Consider the following 17,855-nt stretch of genomic DNA (forward strand, 5'->3'; position numbering starts at 1 on the left):
AGAGCTGAGTCATGAGCTTAGCCAGGCTGAGCCAGTAGCCACAGTGAGTGTCTTTACAGCAGGAAAGCTAAAAAGCAGGAAAAGCCAAGAATATTAAGTTTGGGTCAAAGATGTCTCCTCCAAGTGTGCTGAGTGGTGATAATGTTGGCAGCTCTCCCCTTTGTTCTTGATACTTTACAAAAGCTTTAACAGGCTTAGCCTTCTAAAATAACATTCGCATCACATGGTGTCTCAGTGTGTATTTATATATACTATGCTGTTTCTAGAAAAATATGCTCAGTTCATAAACATACCTATAATCCAAGATAAAGTGAGACTAAAGTTCACTTTATAAGCATCATGGGAAGACAGAGCAGAGAAAGAGCCTCAACATATCTACATGCTCTGCCCATGTATATGGCTTCCCATCTGACAGCCAGTGAGAATACAGGCAACCAGCTAGCTGTTTCTGTGAGGAAGTCTCCAGGGGCCTCACGGGAGATGAGACCCTGTCACTTAGACAGGGTGCATGGCATCACCATGAGAGTGATTTGAGCTCATAGGGTCTTCAGGACAAGCCTTCCTTCAGCTGCCAAGAGCTAGTGAACTGTCTCAGTTCCTCTGAATAAAATGCCACCTCCTGTCCTATGTACTTTACAGCTATTTGGATCAATCTAGATGAAGCCATGTTCTCAACCTTCAGTATGGAGGATTACCTAGATAATATTCAGATGCCTAGATAATATAACAAACTCTGGTCCATGATGTCAGCAATGCCAAGTTTGAAAATCTGTTGTGACACACTGAAAAAGTTGTACTTAAGCCAGGCACAGCACCTCCCTATACCAGCACTGGGAGACTGAGGAAGAGAATTAGGAATTTGAGATCACAAACAAACTTAGAACTAATCAGCAAACAGAAAGTTCTAGTTAGAAGGAGAAATAAAGGCCAAAGTAAAAAAAGGTGTATGTATGTATGTATGTGCATGTGTGTGTACAGAATGAAAAAAAAAGGTGTGTGTGTGTGTGTGTGTGTGTGTGTGTGTACATACAGAATGAAAACAGACAATGGATTAAAAGTTTAAGAAGGAGCTGGAGAGATGGCTCAGTGGTTAAGAACTCTTCCAGAACCCTTGGCAGCACCCACTTGGTGTTTCATAGACCATCCGTAACTGCAGTTCCAGGGGATCTAATGCCCTCTTCTGGGCACTTGTGGGCACCTCACATACGTGATGTATACTCATACATGCAGGCAAAACACTCACATACATAAAATAAAAATAAATCTTTAAAAACCTAAAAATATTCCAAATTTAAATGGTAATGCAAAAGATTTTTAGAAGTCAGATTTAAAGACTTCATGTAAAAGGCAAAAATAAAAATAAAATAAAAACAGAGACTGAGAAAAACTTAAAACCTGCACCATTCATGAAAAATGGTGCAGGTCGAGTTGCACCGTGAGTGTCTTAAAATTCAGATAGTTCTGGGTTGGGAGTGTACATACTGTGTCCCCAGTACAGTGAGGGTGGGCCTAAGCGTGAAAGTCACCTACATTTCACCTACCTGACACACGGTCTGACATAGGAATAAGTGTATCTGTGCATTGCTTTCCTTACTGGACCAGAAAAGGGTGGTGTAGCCTCTGTAATTGGAGCTATAGGTGGTTGTGAGCTGCCATCTGGGTGCTTAGAATCAAACCCAGGGCCTCTGAAAACCCTGTGCTCTTAACCTCTGAGCTGACTCTCTAGTTCCCCATGTTCTTGCATTTTGGCTGTAATCTAGCACAGAAGGTTACATTCGGAATTTTCAACTTGTGAGGTCATGTTAGTTCTAAAAAAATTATCAAATTTTGGAACATTTCCTATTTTTTAGTTAGAAATGTTCAGCTGAAAATGGTAGAATATAATAGGAATCTTCTTTCTTAACATTGTAAAAGCAGAAAACTTATTTTAAAACCTGAAGTGGAACTTGACAAAGAAGGTCCCTAAACCAACCCTGAGAGAAAGTTGAGGCCACCGATGTATGTAGCTCCTCTGAATGCTCCCACCAAGTAGGACAGCCCCAGGCAAGAGCATGTCCCTCACGTTCTTGCCCTGTTCTGTACATCCCACTTTCAATGCCATCTCTCTCTTCCCTGTGTTGACTTGAACTTGAACCATCACACTTCCTGGAGCCAACCATGGGGTTGGCTCCTGCCCAGAACTGTGTTTCAGGTTTTCTCACTGTGTCATCTGGGTTCAAGGAAGAAAGGCAAGTGACTTTTTCAAGGAGTCCGTTCATACTGGAAATAAAAGTTAGATACACTTTTTAAAGAAAAGGCAAAGAAGCAAATACAGATACTGAAATGACATTACAGTGGCAGTATTTGTTGCTTTCTGATATCAAAGCTAACTTTCCCTAACTTTGTTGATAGTTTTCTCTGACAGCACAAGGTTGGACTGTGGTATACTTGACTGTTGGACTAGAGCAGCTGTGGCTTCTCACTGGATGATACTTTGTACCATGGTTTTTGCAGCTGTGATGTGAATCCCTGGAACAAAGTTCTATTCCAAGCCAGCAGTGTAATCCTAGCCTTGTAATCCCTGCACTCTGGAAGCTGAGGCTTGCCTATACAGTATATATCAGGCTACCCAGGGACACTATTTCAAAAAAAGAAAGCAAAACAGATTTCTGTCCTAGCATAGCAGGCAATGTTAAACTACACTTTAGCGGACACTAGGAGCATGCCTGAGGAAGAGAATATCCCACCTCTTCCAGACAGTGACTGCTTTCTTAGATAAAGATGAGGTCAGCCCTCATCAAGACCCCAACTCAGTAACCTTCCCAGACATCTAGTGTGTTAATGAGTTAAGATTTAAAAGCAAACAGTTTCTAAGAGCTTCAGAATCCTATAGAAATCTTGCAGTGTTCCCTGTAGTTCTTGTAACCTTTGCGTGTCCCTAGAGGTCAGTGACATATATCTCGTGGTTGTCTTCCCTCCTCAGTTCAGTGGGGAATGCCCACCGTCTCTGCAGCCGGTGTCATTGGCATGCTCAGTGCCGTCGTAGCCAGTATCATTGAGTCCATTGGTGACTACTATGCCTGCGCCAGGCTCTCCTGTGCCCCACCACCTCCTATCCATGCAATAAACAGGTATGTCTCAAGAAGACCTGCTTATCTAGCCTTGGTAAGGAAGCTGAGAGCTTTAGATGACAGCAGCCAGACTGTAATTGGCCACTTGTCTTTGACCAAGTCACTGACATTGGTGCCCCAGTTGTCTCATCCGTGGCACAGAGCAGCATCCTACCTTTCCTTCCTCCCAGTCTCTCAAACTGAATGGAGAAGTGGGTGCATCTCTTGTTAGTGTGAATCCACGTTGCATGCAAAGCTCAGCAAAAAAGATGCCACACATCGCCATTATTCTTTGCTTGGTTTTGATATGTGTCTACTTTGATTTTCTGTTGTCTGGTTTTCCCAAATGCACCTCCCCCACTCCCCACCCCCAAAACTTAAATTGTAGGTTGATTGTAGTGAGACAACATCTTCATGGTTTACAGGGTTGTTTCTGAGTTGAAATTCTGGTTTTTTCTCACTTAGTCATGGCTGCCGAAGTCAGACAGACACCAGGATATTTCTCTTGCATGAGACAGTAACTGTTGGAGGTGTGTCTGTGCGTGTGTTTCAGTTGCCCTTCAGGGCAACCATAGTCATGATTCACAGAACCAGACAAGAACAGGGAGAGGTGAAACCCTTGGGATCAAGAGTCTTACAAGCTGTGGGGGTTGCACTTCTTTGCTTTTGGAAGTCATTAGGGAATCTATCCTAAGGAAAACACAGAGTAAGGAGCACAGGTCACCCTCCTCTGTTGTTGCCCCTCCAACAGGAGTCAGCATGATTTAGCATGACTTGTATGTGGATTCTGTAAGGTTGTCCATAGTGTTCTCTTATACGTAGAGTTGTTACACAGGATGAGACTACTCATTTTAAATTAAAAAAAAAAAGATTCAGTACAAAGCATTTCTTCCTAATGAAACTGTCTTAATAGCAAAGAATCAAAACTTCAAAGTACAGCTAATGCTTCTTTTAGATTCAGTAGTTCTTTGATTTCATTTAAAGTGATTTTAAAGTACTTGTATCTGATGGGCAGTGTGAAGTTGCTGAGCATATGGGGCGTTGTCCTCAGCCGGTCAGAGAAGGGACCTAAGATTCTGCACACTGCTACCAGTTAACACCCCCACCTCTCCCATGGGCATCATTCTTATGGGTTTCGAATGTTAAGAGCTGGTTCCAGTGTTTCCTATGGATGATTGTTTCTCTTTCTCCCATTTCTTTACTTTTAGGGGTATTTTTGTGGAGGGTCTTTCGTGTGTTCTCGATGGCATATTTGGTACTGGGAATGGCTCTACCTCCTCCAGTCCCAATATTGGAGTGTTGGGAATTACAAAGGTATGCATGTTTTCCTAATTAAATGGCTAAACATCTGTCCTTTTCAATGATGGTCTGACCTGTGACCCTTCAGTCTGATTATCTTCCTGCCCCATTTCCTTTTCCCCTTGGATGAGTTTGGAGTGTCTGTCCGGAGACCTCTCCTCACTTGGCCATGCTGGGTAGGAAGCATCTGGGTGTAGTTATGGCTTCCTGCAGTCTCTAGAAATTGATTAAGCATTTGCATACCAGGCCTCTGTTCTAAGCACTGTGTGTGTATGTCTGTGGGGGGGGGGGGGGGAGCATGATGAAAAAGAAAACTGGAGTTTATGAGAGAAGACTCCCAGAATTCAGCAGAGCCTGTTGGATGGGAGATGATGCCGTCACTACAGAAGGCCACTGTCACCTTAATTAATGGAACAGTGTCCCTTTTTCAGTGAAATCTGTGGAGTCAGGATGAAGCGGAGCCTGGGTCTGGGTCCTATCCACTTGACCCTAAACACTCTACCTGAGCCTAGATACTGACATGTAAACCTACAGCTGCCTTACCCCAAACCCAGCTTCTATAAGAATGAGTCTGCTCTAGACCTGTCAGCTTTATTACAGGCAATTAAACTTATGTCCCTGTTGCCTTCAGCCAAATGGTTGAACATCCTGCATGCCAGGATATTGAGGAGTGCTGATAGGCCCAGCAGCCATTGGATGTTGTATAACTGAAGACTGTTAAGACTGGTTCCCCTTTCTTTATGGCCTGTATGAGTCATAGGTCTCCTTATTGAGAAGCCAATCTGGAAGCCTTCTAGACCTGTTTCACCTCTAGCCCCATGCAGATTATATAACCAGATAAAAAGAAACCAGTACGAAGTTTGATTCAGCCTGATTACAAATCCGGGTGAGAGGGAGCAGCGCCCAGATGCCAGGAGCTCACCTGACTTGTTTGTCTGTTTTTCCCTAAGAAGCAGGGCTGGTCTAAGCTCAACTTGAGGTATGCCATTGGCACCACCTGCTGCCCAGTGCTCTCAGCGCCTGGCATGGAGGGAGGGAGACTTTATGGGTACTTCTTTCAGTGCCATACCTGGAGTCCAGTGCTGCCTACAAAAGGCAGCAGATGTGGAGCCCAGAAAGCTGAAGGAAGCATCTGATGGACACAGTGTATATTAACCAGCCACCCCTGAACCTCCCATGAGTCTATGGGCAAATAACTCGTTCCAAATAGGCTGGTTGTAAACTTGCTGGGAGGACCTCTTGTTTAACAAGCACCCTCCTGTACCTTACAGATGTCACAGAACAGCTAAGGTCATTGAAGGAAACAAGTACCCTTTACAGCATGAGCATGGTAGCTCGGGATAATGATCCTTAAATGTACCAGCTTTTCTGAAGTGCCACCCCAACAGCATTTATTTATTTTAGTTGTGCAGGGGGAGAATGTACATATGAATGCAGTTCCCACAGGCCAGAAGATAGCATCAGATCCCTGTGGTACTGAACTATAGGCAGTTGTGAGCTTTTAAACATGGACACTGGAAGAACAGTATGAGCTCTTAAACACCAAGCTATCTCTTCAACCCATTGACACTAAGGAATGAGCTCATTTATGATGCTCTGAATCCCAAGTCACTTCTCCAGGCAAAAGCTATATCCATTCAAGACACTCGCTGTTAGATACCTAGTCTACATCTGCCTTAGAGCAGGGAATGGGGCTGGAGCAGAAATGTCTGTGTGACCCTAGCCATAGCCAACTAGGAAGACTGCTTGGAGCAAGGGGATATCACTGTGTTAGACCCCTCATCCTGCTGAATGACTAGACAAGCTCCCTTTATGGGCAGAGCACAGCCCCCATGTCCTGCAGCTCAGGTCTAGATCCACACTGCCTAACATGGCAGTCAGGAGCCACGTAGCTGTGTAGACGTAAGTTAACCTTAAGATCTCACTTACTCAGTCACACTGACCATACTTCAAGGCGCAGGCATTGCACATGGCTCAGTGGCTGGCAGAGGACGGCACATTCAGAAGACACCTCCACTGTAGCAGTCTCCTAGACAGACAGGGCTGAGCCACTGAACCAGACTTGGTGTGAAAGGAGGATGGTCTATACCCCACTGTGTGCATGCATTTTCTGGCAACTCTGATTGCAGCTTTTATCCAGTTACTGTGTTCCTTGGACCTGGAATTAACCTTCTCACCAGAGATGCATTACCTACCCTGCCTCTGCTCAGTGTGTTCCACCTGTCCCACAGAGAGGGCAGCAGGATGCAGGTGGGGGTGGGCCGCCCATGCTGCATGGCCACAGATTACCTCTTTGATCTCTGGGCCCTGGTCTGCAAAGGTGGCTTCCAAGATGTTGACGTTACCACTTGATACCAGTTTAGCATGGCTTTCTGCCATGTGCTAAGTACCAGCTATGTTCCAGATTCTATCAGAGGCACGGTGGACCAGCAAGCCAGCGGCCAGGCTCCAGAAGTTTGCATTCTTAGGCCTCTTCACTATACCGCCCTTTATGGCAAGACACCACGAGGGGATGTGCTGCCGCAAATTGTTGTAGGGTGCTCTTTAGCTGACTTCAGGGAAGTGGAATGGAGCCATAAGGACTTCTGGTGGTTTTGATGAAAAGTCTTATGAAAGAGTGGGAGAGAAGCAGTAACAGTATGCATACCTGACCCCGGAGGTCATTTCAGCCATGACCCCAAGTGCACACTCAACTAAAGTAACTGCATGTAGGGCATGGGTAAACAAAGTCTTATCTGTAGCTCCTGAGGCGGAGAGCAGCATGGAGCAAGGACCTGGGGGTCTTGTGTTTCTCTGTAGTAATTAGGTTTTGAGGACTAAACCCTGTTAATTGAAAGTTTAAAGTAATGTAGGTTCTGCCCTAGACACTGTCACACTTGCCCTGGGCTCTGGGAGTCTGGGTTGGAGAATGGCAGGTAAAGCCTGTGTCTGCCGCTGGTGTGTCCACAGGTTGGCAGCCGCCGGGTGATCCAGTATGGTGCAGCGCTTATGCTGGCCTTGGGCATGATTGGCAAGTTCAGTGCCCTCTTCGCATCCCTGCCGGACCCTGTGCTCGGAGCCCTCTTCTGCACACTCTTCGGTAAGAGTTCACTTCCTTGGCAGCAGGCTCAGTAGCCTCATCTGCCATTCCTCATGTTGGCTGATTAATTTTAAAATCATTCTGTTTATTTATTTGCACACAGGCTTTTCTATACAGCTGTCAATCTTTAAAATACGCTAGGTTCACTAGAAGTTTTGTACAATAGAAACTCAGCACTCAAAATTTGGATGGTAAAAATACATGCAAAACATACTTGTCGGAAACACTTAACTTTGAGCAAAGGTACACAAATGCAGGATGAAACCAGTATTTCAGCTCTAAAACCAGTCATCATACAAGGTGTAAAAATCATCTAATACACAATACTGATTCTTAATGGGGATCCTGATGTTCTAGTCAATAAGATCTCACAAATCTAATAGTATCCACTTGAAACTGTAAAGGTGATGCTTTAAAAACATAAAGACTTGCATCAGTGTCCAGGCTAAATGTCTGTTAAAGATAGAAGTAATGACTAGGAAAATTATAATGAAAATTAAGATAAAATCTAGTTTCTTTAATTAGAATTTCTGATTGATTTAACTCAGACATATTCCCACTATAACCGAGCCTTTTCTACCTGAGCACTTTGACAATGGACTCTGGATTCAATCTGCACCTTTCAGATACAGTCAGTGTGGACATGCACTGGATGTCTGGCTTACGTTTTAATCAAAATGCTTAAAGAGAGAGTGAGAGATGACTCAGAAGTTAGAGCAATAGCTGCTTTGAGAGGACCTAGGTTCAATTCCCAGCCCTCACATGGTGACTCACAACTCCAGTTACAGGGCACCCGGCAATGACTTCTGGTCTCCCTGGGCACCAGGTACACACTTGGTGCATACACTTGGTGCCAGCAAAATATTTATATACATAAAGTTAAAAAATTAAACTGGGGCTGGAGAGATGGCTCAGTGGTTAAGAGCACTGTCTGCTCTTTCAAAGGACCCAGGTTCAATTCCCAGCACCCACATGGCAGCTCACAACTGTCTGTACCACCAATTCCAAGGAATCTGACACCTTCACACTAATACACATAAAATAAAATTAAATAAATTAAAAAAAATTAAACTGAACCACTGTTTGCCCACTTGATTTAAAGAATGTGTAGTGTGATGTCGATGTGTGATGTGTCAGAATCTAGCCCCGAACCTTTCCCTCCAGCTGCTGCCCTGGTCTCTAGGTTGCTTTCTGAGGAGCAGGGAAAGGACACCTGGGGACCCACCCTCAGCCTTCAGGACAGCCTCAGTGTGCTGTGAACTCAGTGCCACTGTGTTCTGATCCTTTTCTCTCTAGGAATGATCACAGCTGTTGGCCTCTCTAATCTGCAGTTCATTGACTTGAATTCTTCCCGGAACTTATTTGTGCTTGGATTTTCCATCTTCTTCGGGCTTGTTCTTCCAAGTTACCTCAGACAAAACCCTCTGGTCACAGGTAGGAGAAAGAGGTCTTGTATCTTGGGTAGGGCAGTTGGGATTTCAACCATAAATTTACAGATAGCTCTTGCAGTGGGAAGGGATCTTGGAACCTCAGGTGTGTGTTGCTGAACATTTCATATCTGCCTTCCTTTTGAACCTTTTGAATCTCACTCTGATTATTTCTCTGGAAGTCGCTGGGGCCTCCTACGCACATTAGCATGTGGTTCCACATTTGCCTTCAAGTTGGTGGACATTTGATATGGGTGCTAAGGTCTCACTTTTTTGTGTTTTTGTTTGTTTGGTTTTGTTTTTTCCAGACAGGGTTTCTCTATATACCTTGGCTATCCTGGAACTCCCTCTGTAGACCAGGCTGGCTTTGAACTTATACAGATCCACCTGGCTTGATTTTTTTTTTTTTTTTTTGTTTCACTTTTTTGTTTTTATGTGTATGAATGTTTTCCCTGCATGTGTGTACATGTTCGTCATGCAGAGCCAGAAGAGGGCACCAGCTCTTTTTGTAACTGGAGAAACAAGATTGTGCAGCAGAGTGCTGGAAAGCAAACCTGCCTCCGCAAGAGCATAGGCACCTTATCTAGTGATTTGTCATCTCCCTGGCCTCGAGCTCTCCTTTTTAATAGGTGCCTCCCATCTGGCCCTGTGAAACTTTTGATTTATCAGACTCTTGCTGTATTAAGTTGTATAATTCCTTAGAACTCAGCTTCACAGATTTTTATATAAGTTTGTCTGTTTTCAATTTAAGAGTACCTATTTAGGACCTAGAGAGATGGCTCAGTGGTTATAAGCTCCCTTTTTAATTTTTTTTTTTTTTTTTTTTTTTTACTCTTTATTATTTTGTGTTTATGAGTATTTTGCCTGCATGTATATAATACATCATGTGTGTGCCTTGTGCCTGAGAAGGTCAGATGAGGGCTCTAGATCTCCTGGGACTTGGAGTTACAGACACTTGTAAGCTATTTGTAGGTTCTGGGAATTGAACCTAGGCCTTCCACAAGAGCAACAGGTGTTTCTAACCACTGAGCCAACTCTCCATCCAGCCCTGGTTGTAAGCACTTGTTGCTGTTGTAGAGGACTGGGTCCATTTCCCAGCATCCATATGGAAGCTTGCAATTGCCTGAACCCCAGTTCCAGGAAATCTAAAGCTGTCTTATGATCTCTGAAAACATTACATGAGATGGTGTACAGACATATATGCAGGTAGGTACACAGACACAAATAAACAAATCTTTAAATTAATAATATATATTTAGCTCCTACTTTTTATTTTAATAAAACTGCTGTCATGCAGCATGAACAAAGGAACTTTCTCAAGAAATATCTGTTGCTGCTGATGCATTATTTTTACAATTGAGTAACTTAGGACCATTTGTTCAAATGTTTTTTTCTACATAGGCTCTCATGTGTAGTCCAGATTGGCACTGAACTTAGGAGGTAAGGCTGACCTTAAACCTTAATCCTCTGCCTTCACCTCCCAAGTACTGGGGTGACAGGTATACACTACCATACCCGGCTCAAAATAAGCAGGCAGGCAGTCTAAATTGAGGTCAGCCTGTTCTACATAGCGAGCTTAAGGATAGCCAGGGTTACATAGAAAGACCCTGTCTCAAAAAGCAAAACAGTAGCAATAAAAAAAGAAAGCTATTGTTATAGTGACATGAACATCTAGGCCTGGTGGCTCTTTAGTAATCCCAGCACTCAAGGAGGCCGACACAGGAAGATTGCCATGAGTTTGATACCAGCCCTAGAAACATAGTGAGTTCCTGGCCAGCCTGAGCCATGGAGTGAGATTTTGTCATCCCACCTCGCAAATACTGTTATTGTTTTATTATTCACCATTTATTTATTTATTTGTTTGTTTGTTTGTTTATTTGTTGTGGTTTTCTGAGACAGGGTTTCTCTGGGTAGTCTTGACTGTCCTGGAACTCATTCTGTAGACCAGGCTGGCCTTGAACTCACAAAGATCTACCTACCTCTGCCTCCCAAGTACTGAGATTAAAGGCGCATGCCACCGCTGCCCAGCTCATCTTATAAGTTTTTTTGCAATTTGTTGTAACAGTCGTTTCTTTTAAAGTTTTTATTTTATAAATATTGGTGGTTTTGCCCGCGTGTGTATCTGTATCACATGTGTGCAGTACCCATGGAGAAGACATTGGGTCCCATGGAACTGGAGTTACAGATGTTATGGGGTACCATGTGGGTTCTGGGAACTGAACCTGGGTCCTCTGGAAAAGCATCCAGTGCTCTTAACTGGGGAGCCATCTACACCAAGCTCCACAATAGCCATTTTTGATTCTGAATCTTTTATAAGTCTATAGACCACACCTCAGGACCTCCACAGTTTATAGTAGTGTATTGTAATTTTATTTGGTTTGTCTATTATGCACTACTGTTAGTACCATGGAATTGTTGTTGGAAGTTTGCATATAGCTTTAAATGTTACTGGCAAGAGAATGTATATGTACAGCTGTGAGTTTTATATGTTCAAGTCTTGTGTTGACTTTCAGAAGTGTCCAGTATGCTGCCCCTTTCTGAGTCAAGGACAGACCTGCCCTGGCTACAGTGATGACCCTTAATGGTGGTTCTGTTCTGTGTCCAGGTATAACAGGAATTGATCAAGTACTGAATGTTCTTCTCACAACTGCAATGTTCGTAGGAGGCTGTGTGGCCTTTATTTTGGACAACACCATCCCAGGTATGTGCTGTATGTTAGCTTGCACAAGCAAGCTCTGCAGGAGGGGCAAGGTCTCGATGTAGCCCAGGTCTTGAGCCCTTTGCCATTCAGAAATAAGAACCACAAATTGTACTCAGTGACATTTGCCTGTGAGTGCCAGCTACCCAGCGAGACTCCCTGGGTAGTAGCTGAGGCAAGAGGATCTCTCAAGCCCAGGAGGCCAACGTGGTAACATAGTGAGACTGTGTCTTGGGAGTTGGGGTAGGAAGAAATCAGTTTATAGGTGTCACTGGTAGAAACTTCTAAAGTGGTTGAGATGCCACTCCATCCAGATGACTATTGTGAGATAGCCCAGCATCCTGTGTGTGCAGAGAAGGCAGAGGGGTGCGCGAGCACACACTAAGGTTCCTGTCTCCCTTCTCAGACTGAACCTGGCGCTCTGCATGTGCACAGTCCTGAGCCACTGGTAAATCCCTTAGATATGGCTGCTGTGCTAGTGTTAGATGCTGCCTTCAAGGACAGATGACATCTGTCTGGTGTGCTTTCCATGGCCTCCTCAGAAGTTTTGTGAATGAGACATTGTGTAGTGGTGGATTGTTTTAAGGAGAGATCTTAAAACCTTCAATCCCAAGAACGAGACCAGTACAACTCCCATCCCCCACATCAAACTGTAGCAGAACAGTAAAAGCCGAGGGGAGGACAGTGGCTCTATGATGAAGGCATTGCATGTTTTACATTGGCATTTTATGTAGACAGGTAGTTTTTATACTACATTTCATAATAAATCTTGAAGAGGGCATGGTGAGGTGACTAGACAGCCATTTAGGAGACTGGGTCAGTAATTAAGTATTCTTTTTGTATTTCTGTGTTTGTGGAGCAGGTACCCCAGAGGAAAGAGGAATCAAGAAATGGAAGAAGGGTGTGAGCAAAGGAAATAAGTCTCTCGATGGCATGGAGTCCTACAACTTGCCGTTTGGCATGAACATTATTAAAAAATACAGATGCTTCAGCTACCTGCCTATCAGCCCAACCTTTGCAGGCTACACATGGAAGGGCTTTGGGAAGGGTGAGAACAGCCGGAGTTCAGACAAGGACTCCCAGGCCACAGTATAGCCTTTGCTGTGCCCTGTGGCCTGGCCACAGTGAGGCGTGTATCTGTAGTTCCTTGCTCAGTAACAAGAAGATATATGTTTGCATATCTCCATTGGCATCCTGCCCCCAGAGCTAAGACAGGTTGCACATCACTCTTCTGTGTGGGTAGTGATTGTGTCCAATATGGTGTCTCGCTTGTCTCCTTATTGGTCCCTTACCCTTGTTGTGTCCATTGCTGGCCATGGTCACTGAACTTGAGATCACAGTCCTGCCATTGGAGTGGGCATTTGGGAACCACAGTAGTCCTGCTTTCAGCCCCCTCTGCCTTCCTGTGCTCTCTTTCCTACAAGCTGCTTTGAGGTCCAGGAGTTTCTGCTTCTTAAACACTATGTCCCATTCTTTTCACTTGACCTCAACCTGAGCCCTGCAGAGACCTCCTCTGTCCAAGAGGCCACCGGTGTCCTTACTTTGTCATATTTGCCTGGTCAATGTGATTTTGTTGTCCTTGATACCCAAGAGCCTATTGACCTTGCTGAAAATAGTGTCATGGCTGCCCTGTGACCAGATGTGAGCATGTATAAGGTCTGTATAGCTGTGGAAGATGGAACTATGTTTAGGAGATTGACAAGGAATGGAAAGGTCCCAAGACAATGGGATTCTAAACTGCTCTTCCTCCTTGCTACCCTGGCCCCATGCAGGTCAGCACAGTGCATACTAACGTGTTTTACTGGCTGAGATACCCTATTTGGCGTTTTCACTGCTGGCTGGTTTGACGGGTATAGAATGCCCACAGATAGATCTATGGGCGTCTTGGCTCTGCTGTCCTGTCCTATTTGTGTGTTTTATTACTATTTAATGTTATTGACTGTAGCAGATTTTTGAAATCAGTGTTTTTACATGTAAACTTCTAACCTTGCATCTTATTCCTTGTCCTCTACTCCCTACCCCATTAAAAAAAGAACCAGCGTCTGTAAAGCTGTGGGTACCATCAGGGAAGCTTTTTGTATCGGATGTTGAAGGCCAGTGACCATTGTCGTGGATGTGTTTTGTACTGCTCTATACCATGAAAGTGTATATACTGTAATGTCTAATCTATTTATCACAACTGACTACTGGACCAGGGCCCAGAAACGTGGGTCAAGTTACATGTGAATTTGTTTGGTGAAGAAGGGACAGTAACACAGAGTCACCACATGGATCGTGCCATTATCTGGCCAACGTCATTCCTTCATTCTGTTGCAAGTCATTGCTGGCAGATCTGGCTTAATAATAAGACTGTGGGTTGTCAGGTCATAGAGCCACTGGATCTTGATTCTTGTAGAAGGGAAGCTTAGACCCCTTACCCAGATAGCCTGTGTAATTTGTTCAGAAGATAGTAAGAAAAGCACCTCTCAGGCCCTCTCTGTGAAGAGTTCTAACTTGGAACACAAATTCTTGCTGACAAATGACTTGCTCTGAGTTTGGCTTTCAAGCCAAGGGGAAAGCCTAAGACAGAGTAATGATCTTGCTTCATGAGAATCTACCACTTAAGTGGCTGTGGACTTGGCTGAACTGTGGGTGGCAGTGGCCAGTCCTGTCCCCCTTAGCAAGGTGTGGCTCTCAGTAACCTTCTGTCCACAGTATGTTTCTGTGCCCCAGCTCCCAGGCTGGGTCAGTGTCACCATGTTATCAGGTCTTTGTGTTTCTGTAGCCCTCATGACCCATGAGAGTTTTGGGTTTCAGTAACATCTCAGAGCTACCACATTGTTTTGCCAAAATCTTACTCCAGATTAAGTATAGAATTTGGTTTCTGTGTTTTGTATGTATATTCAGAGCAATTAGTACTTTGGAAGCACATTGCTGAGTGGCTTCTTGCCCCTCCTTTCTTAGCAAGCCTGTGTGGCTGACAGCTTTCCTGCTCTGCATTCACTCTGTTGCCTCAATTTGCATCTCACATCTGCAGAATTGTGGTCCTGCAGTAAGCATGAGTCCACACAGAAGCATGAGAACGGCCCATACTCTAGGCCCAGTGTCCTGCCAGCTCTACCTGTCCTGCTGAGTACCACCAAGTGTTCTTACTGGGCTGTGTTTTGCTTTGAAGCTTTCATTGTTAGCCTAAGGCATGGGCTCAGCAAGTGTCTATGGCCAAGGAAGTGCGATGCCAACATCTCCCATTGGAAGCAGGGTTTCCCGTTCTTGCTTTGTCAGAGCCAACTTTTGATTTTCTTAGCAGAAAGGGAACAGGAGGTGGGAGGGAAGAGGCACCTTACCAGGTGCCTGGTAGAGTCGGGTACTTAGTGATTGTCACCCTGTAACCACTACTAGGGCTTGTCCATGCAGGATGTAGTCCCCAAATACTTAGGGGACATGTATTTATGTGCCAGAAGGGGAGTTTTAGGGGGACATGGTGACCATGTGTGATTTGTTGGTGCATTTGTGTCTGGTTTGTTGGCCTGCATTGCTGGGACTTGGAGCTCTGTGTTTGTTTCCCAGTGGACCGTCAGGAAGTATTTAAGGTGTGAGCATTCTACAGGGCATCCTGTCTCTAGTTCTCACAGTGAACACCTGGCTTCTCCCTCAACTGAGAGCAAGCATTTATGTCAGCCATGGAAAGCGGAAGTGTTAAGGGCAGGAAATGCTGTCAGGCTCCCTGTGGGGGAGACTCCGGTTGGAAAGAAATGGGGAATAGCACTGGTCTTTGTAAGTGACTTCATTCTCATGTCTGAGTTAAACTTTGATTTGGAACATTTATGCTCAGAATCTTATCTTTCTTAAGAGGGTTTCCAGTGTTAATTTTTATTGGGATTGATCCAGGCCAGCGGGAGTGAAGTGCTGTGGGTCCCACTAGTGTCCCATTTTCACAGTAACAAATTCACATGCAGGATTTACTTTATACTGTAGAATACTGACCTTCATGATGACAACCTGATTTATGCATGAATATCACAGTATTTCCATATAGTAAAATAACATTTCTGCCCAGGATAATAGTCACAGTTTTCCAGGGAGGGAATGATATAATTTTCATGACAATGTCATGTGCTGATAGAATTTCTCCATTGATGAACCTCTAGTATGTGTGTATACTTTATTTACCCATGTGTATATTTTATGATCATGATCTAAGCTGTTAATTCTTTCACTCATGTCCCTGCTGAGACACTGATATTAGCAACTTAGACTTAATGTTGGTAAATTTAATCTGCAGTCATGCCTGTGCCACAGAGGCGCGTCCTCAGTTTAGAACCCACCTGGCTGGACAAGAGGCACCATCCTCCGCTGCCTGTGCTTGAGGTAGACATTTGGCTGCCAGTGCCAGGCTTGGCATGGCCTGGAGTGAGGGGCCTAATTACCTGGCTATTGCTGGACGCCAGCTGTGCATTCCCAAGCATGCCCAGTGCATATCATGTTAGTGCACAGGTCCTGAACCCAAGCTCTCACAGAGAGCTCGGGCCTCCAGGGAACTGTCTCTGGATCAGGGTTTCACATACTGTACTTTGTTCTCCGTCCCCTTGTGACTTAGACACAGAATAAGACATCTTCCACTTTCCGTTTTTCCTATAGTCAGAGCCCCAGCAGTGCTAGATGGTCCCTTAATGTGCCAGCATTCGGCTTTCATCCATAGAACCCCAAAGCACGGTAGTGCTGGGGATCCTTTTTCAGCAGCTCACGGATCTCCCCATCCTTCCAGGATGTTGACTGCCTTGTCACCACTCTGATACTCAGCATTCTCAGGTTGCTGTGTGTGTTTCCTGGTGTTTAGAACACTCATAACCAACGTTGCTGTTTGAGGCCATCTGACAGTTCAGTGAATCCTTTTCTGTCTGTTCCTAACAACTTTAATTTGACACGTTAATAAATTTCTGACTGTTCTTAAAACAGTAGAGATGCCTCTATTTTATTTGAGTTTTGTGACTGACTTTGCCTGTGTATCTTTCTGGGGTTTTGTTTGTTTTTAATTTTTATTTTACATACTTGAGGGTATTTGGGGTGGGGTTGTTTTTTGAGATGTGTAATTCTTTTATGGAGTTTTTAAAAAGAATTTTCATATTGTTTTTCTAACATGGCTTCATTAAACGTTTAAGTATTTTAAAAATATGTAATATTTGGACCAGATGTTGTGAATAATAGTAGAGATAAAGCTATTTTATTCTGTATTTTTAAAACTGTTCCGGACAAATAAAAGCTCTCCTGGATGTAGTTCTGCTGTCTTGTGCCTCTTTCTGTTGCTGGAATTCAATTAAAAGCCATATGTATTAAGGTTCTTACAAAACAGAACCAATGGGATTGAAATTATGTGTGTGTGCGTACATACATATATACACACAGTGCATATGTGTGACTTTATTATATATAATAGTTCATATACATATGAGCTGTATTAGATGTGTTTATTAAGTCAGCTGATAACAGCTGAATCACACCCAAGAGGCTGAGAACCAGGTAGTTGCTCCGCCCTTGAGGCTGGGTGCCTCAGAGTCCCGCCCTTGCTGCCTCTCACTGGAGTGGCCAACAACCCAGTAGTTTCTCTGTCCACAAGGTGTGTTCCCTCAGCAGTCCCAATCTGGTGCTGTAAATCTGGAAGCTTCCTTGAAGGATGCTGCTACTTAGTCTGTGAATTGGTGGCAGCAGCAGCTGCCTTAAGAGAAGGTGGTCCAGGCCAAGCAAGCTTCAGGTGGTCTTGTCATGAGAGAGAAATCTTAGAAGCCTTCCTAGTTCTATTGGCGCAACTGAAGTTATGCCCTAAATATAGAGAATTTTTAGGTTAAAAAGTATCTAAAATTATACTAGCAATTCATGGGGTTCAGTGAACAACTGAGCAGCTAAGGTTTTTCGCTCAGGTTAACTTCCATTCTAGTCCGCTGCGTGCTTGACAGTGGGGAATGACACCTGGTTGTGGAAAGGATTCGAGGAGTTAAGACTGGTTAGATCCAGGGCTGGAGAGATGGCTCAGAGGTTGAGAGCAACGGCTGCTCTCCTAGAGTGTATGGTTTGATGCCCAGCGCTCACATGGCCGCTCCCGGTCATCTGTAACTCCAGTGCCAGGAGATCTTCTGGCCCTGTTAGGCACCGGGTCCATGGTACACAGATACACATGAACGAAAACATTCATATACATGTAAATATATGCCTGGTAACAGAAAGGAAGGAAGGAAGGAAGGAAGGAAGGAAGGAAGGAAGGAAGGAAGGAAGGAAGGAAGGAAGGAAGG

The 17,855-nt window shown here is 44.3% G+C and overlaps 1 protein-coding gene across 3 annotated transcripts in view; it reads left to right on the forward strand.

The window, feature by feature from the left end:
- Positions 1–16,845, forward strand: part of Slc23a2 (solute carrier family 23 member 2) — an 89,864-nt gene extending 73,019 nt beyond the window's left edge. For all 3 annotated transcript variants that reach the window (XM_055608226.1, XM_055608085.1, XM_055608150.1), the window contains 6 exons: positions 2,963–3,110; positions 4,298–4,403; positions 7,338–7,467; positions 8,764–8,901; positions 11,500–11,595; positions 12,455–16,845. In XM_055608226.1, the coding sequence (XP_055464201.1) occupies positions 2,963–3,110; positions 4,298–4,403; positions 7,338–7,467; positions 8,764–8,901; positions 11,500–11,595; positions 12,455–12,687 (851 nt within the window). In that variant the 3' untranslated portion in view covers positions 12,688–16,845. The remainder of the gene's footprint in view (positions 1–2,962; positions 3,111–4,297; positions 4,404–7,337; positions 7,468–8,763; positions 8,902–11,499; positions 11,596–12,454) is intronic.
- The last annotated feature ends 1,010 nt before the right edge of the window (positions 16,846–17,855 follow it).

This window comes from Psammomys obesus, unplaced genomic scaffold (genome assembly GCF_907164565.1).
Source record: "Psammomys obesus unplaced genomic scaffold, mPsaObe1.curated_primary_1811, whole genome shotgun sequence".
In the NCBI taxonomy this organism is placed as follows: domain Eukaryota; kingdom Metazoa; phylum Chordata; class Mammalia; order Rodentia; family Muridae; genus Psammomys; species Psammomys obesus.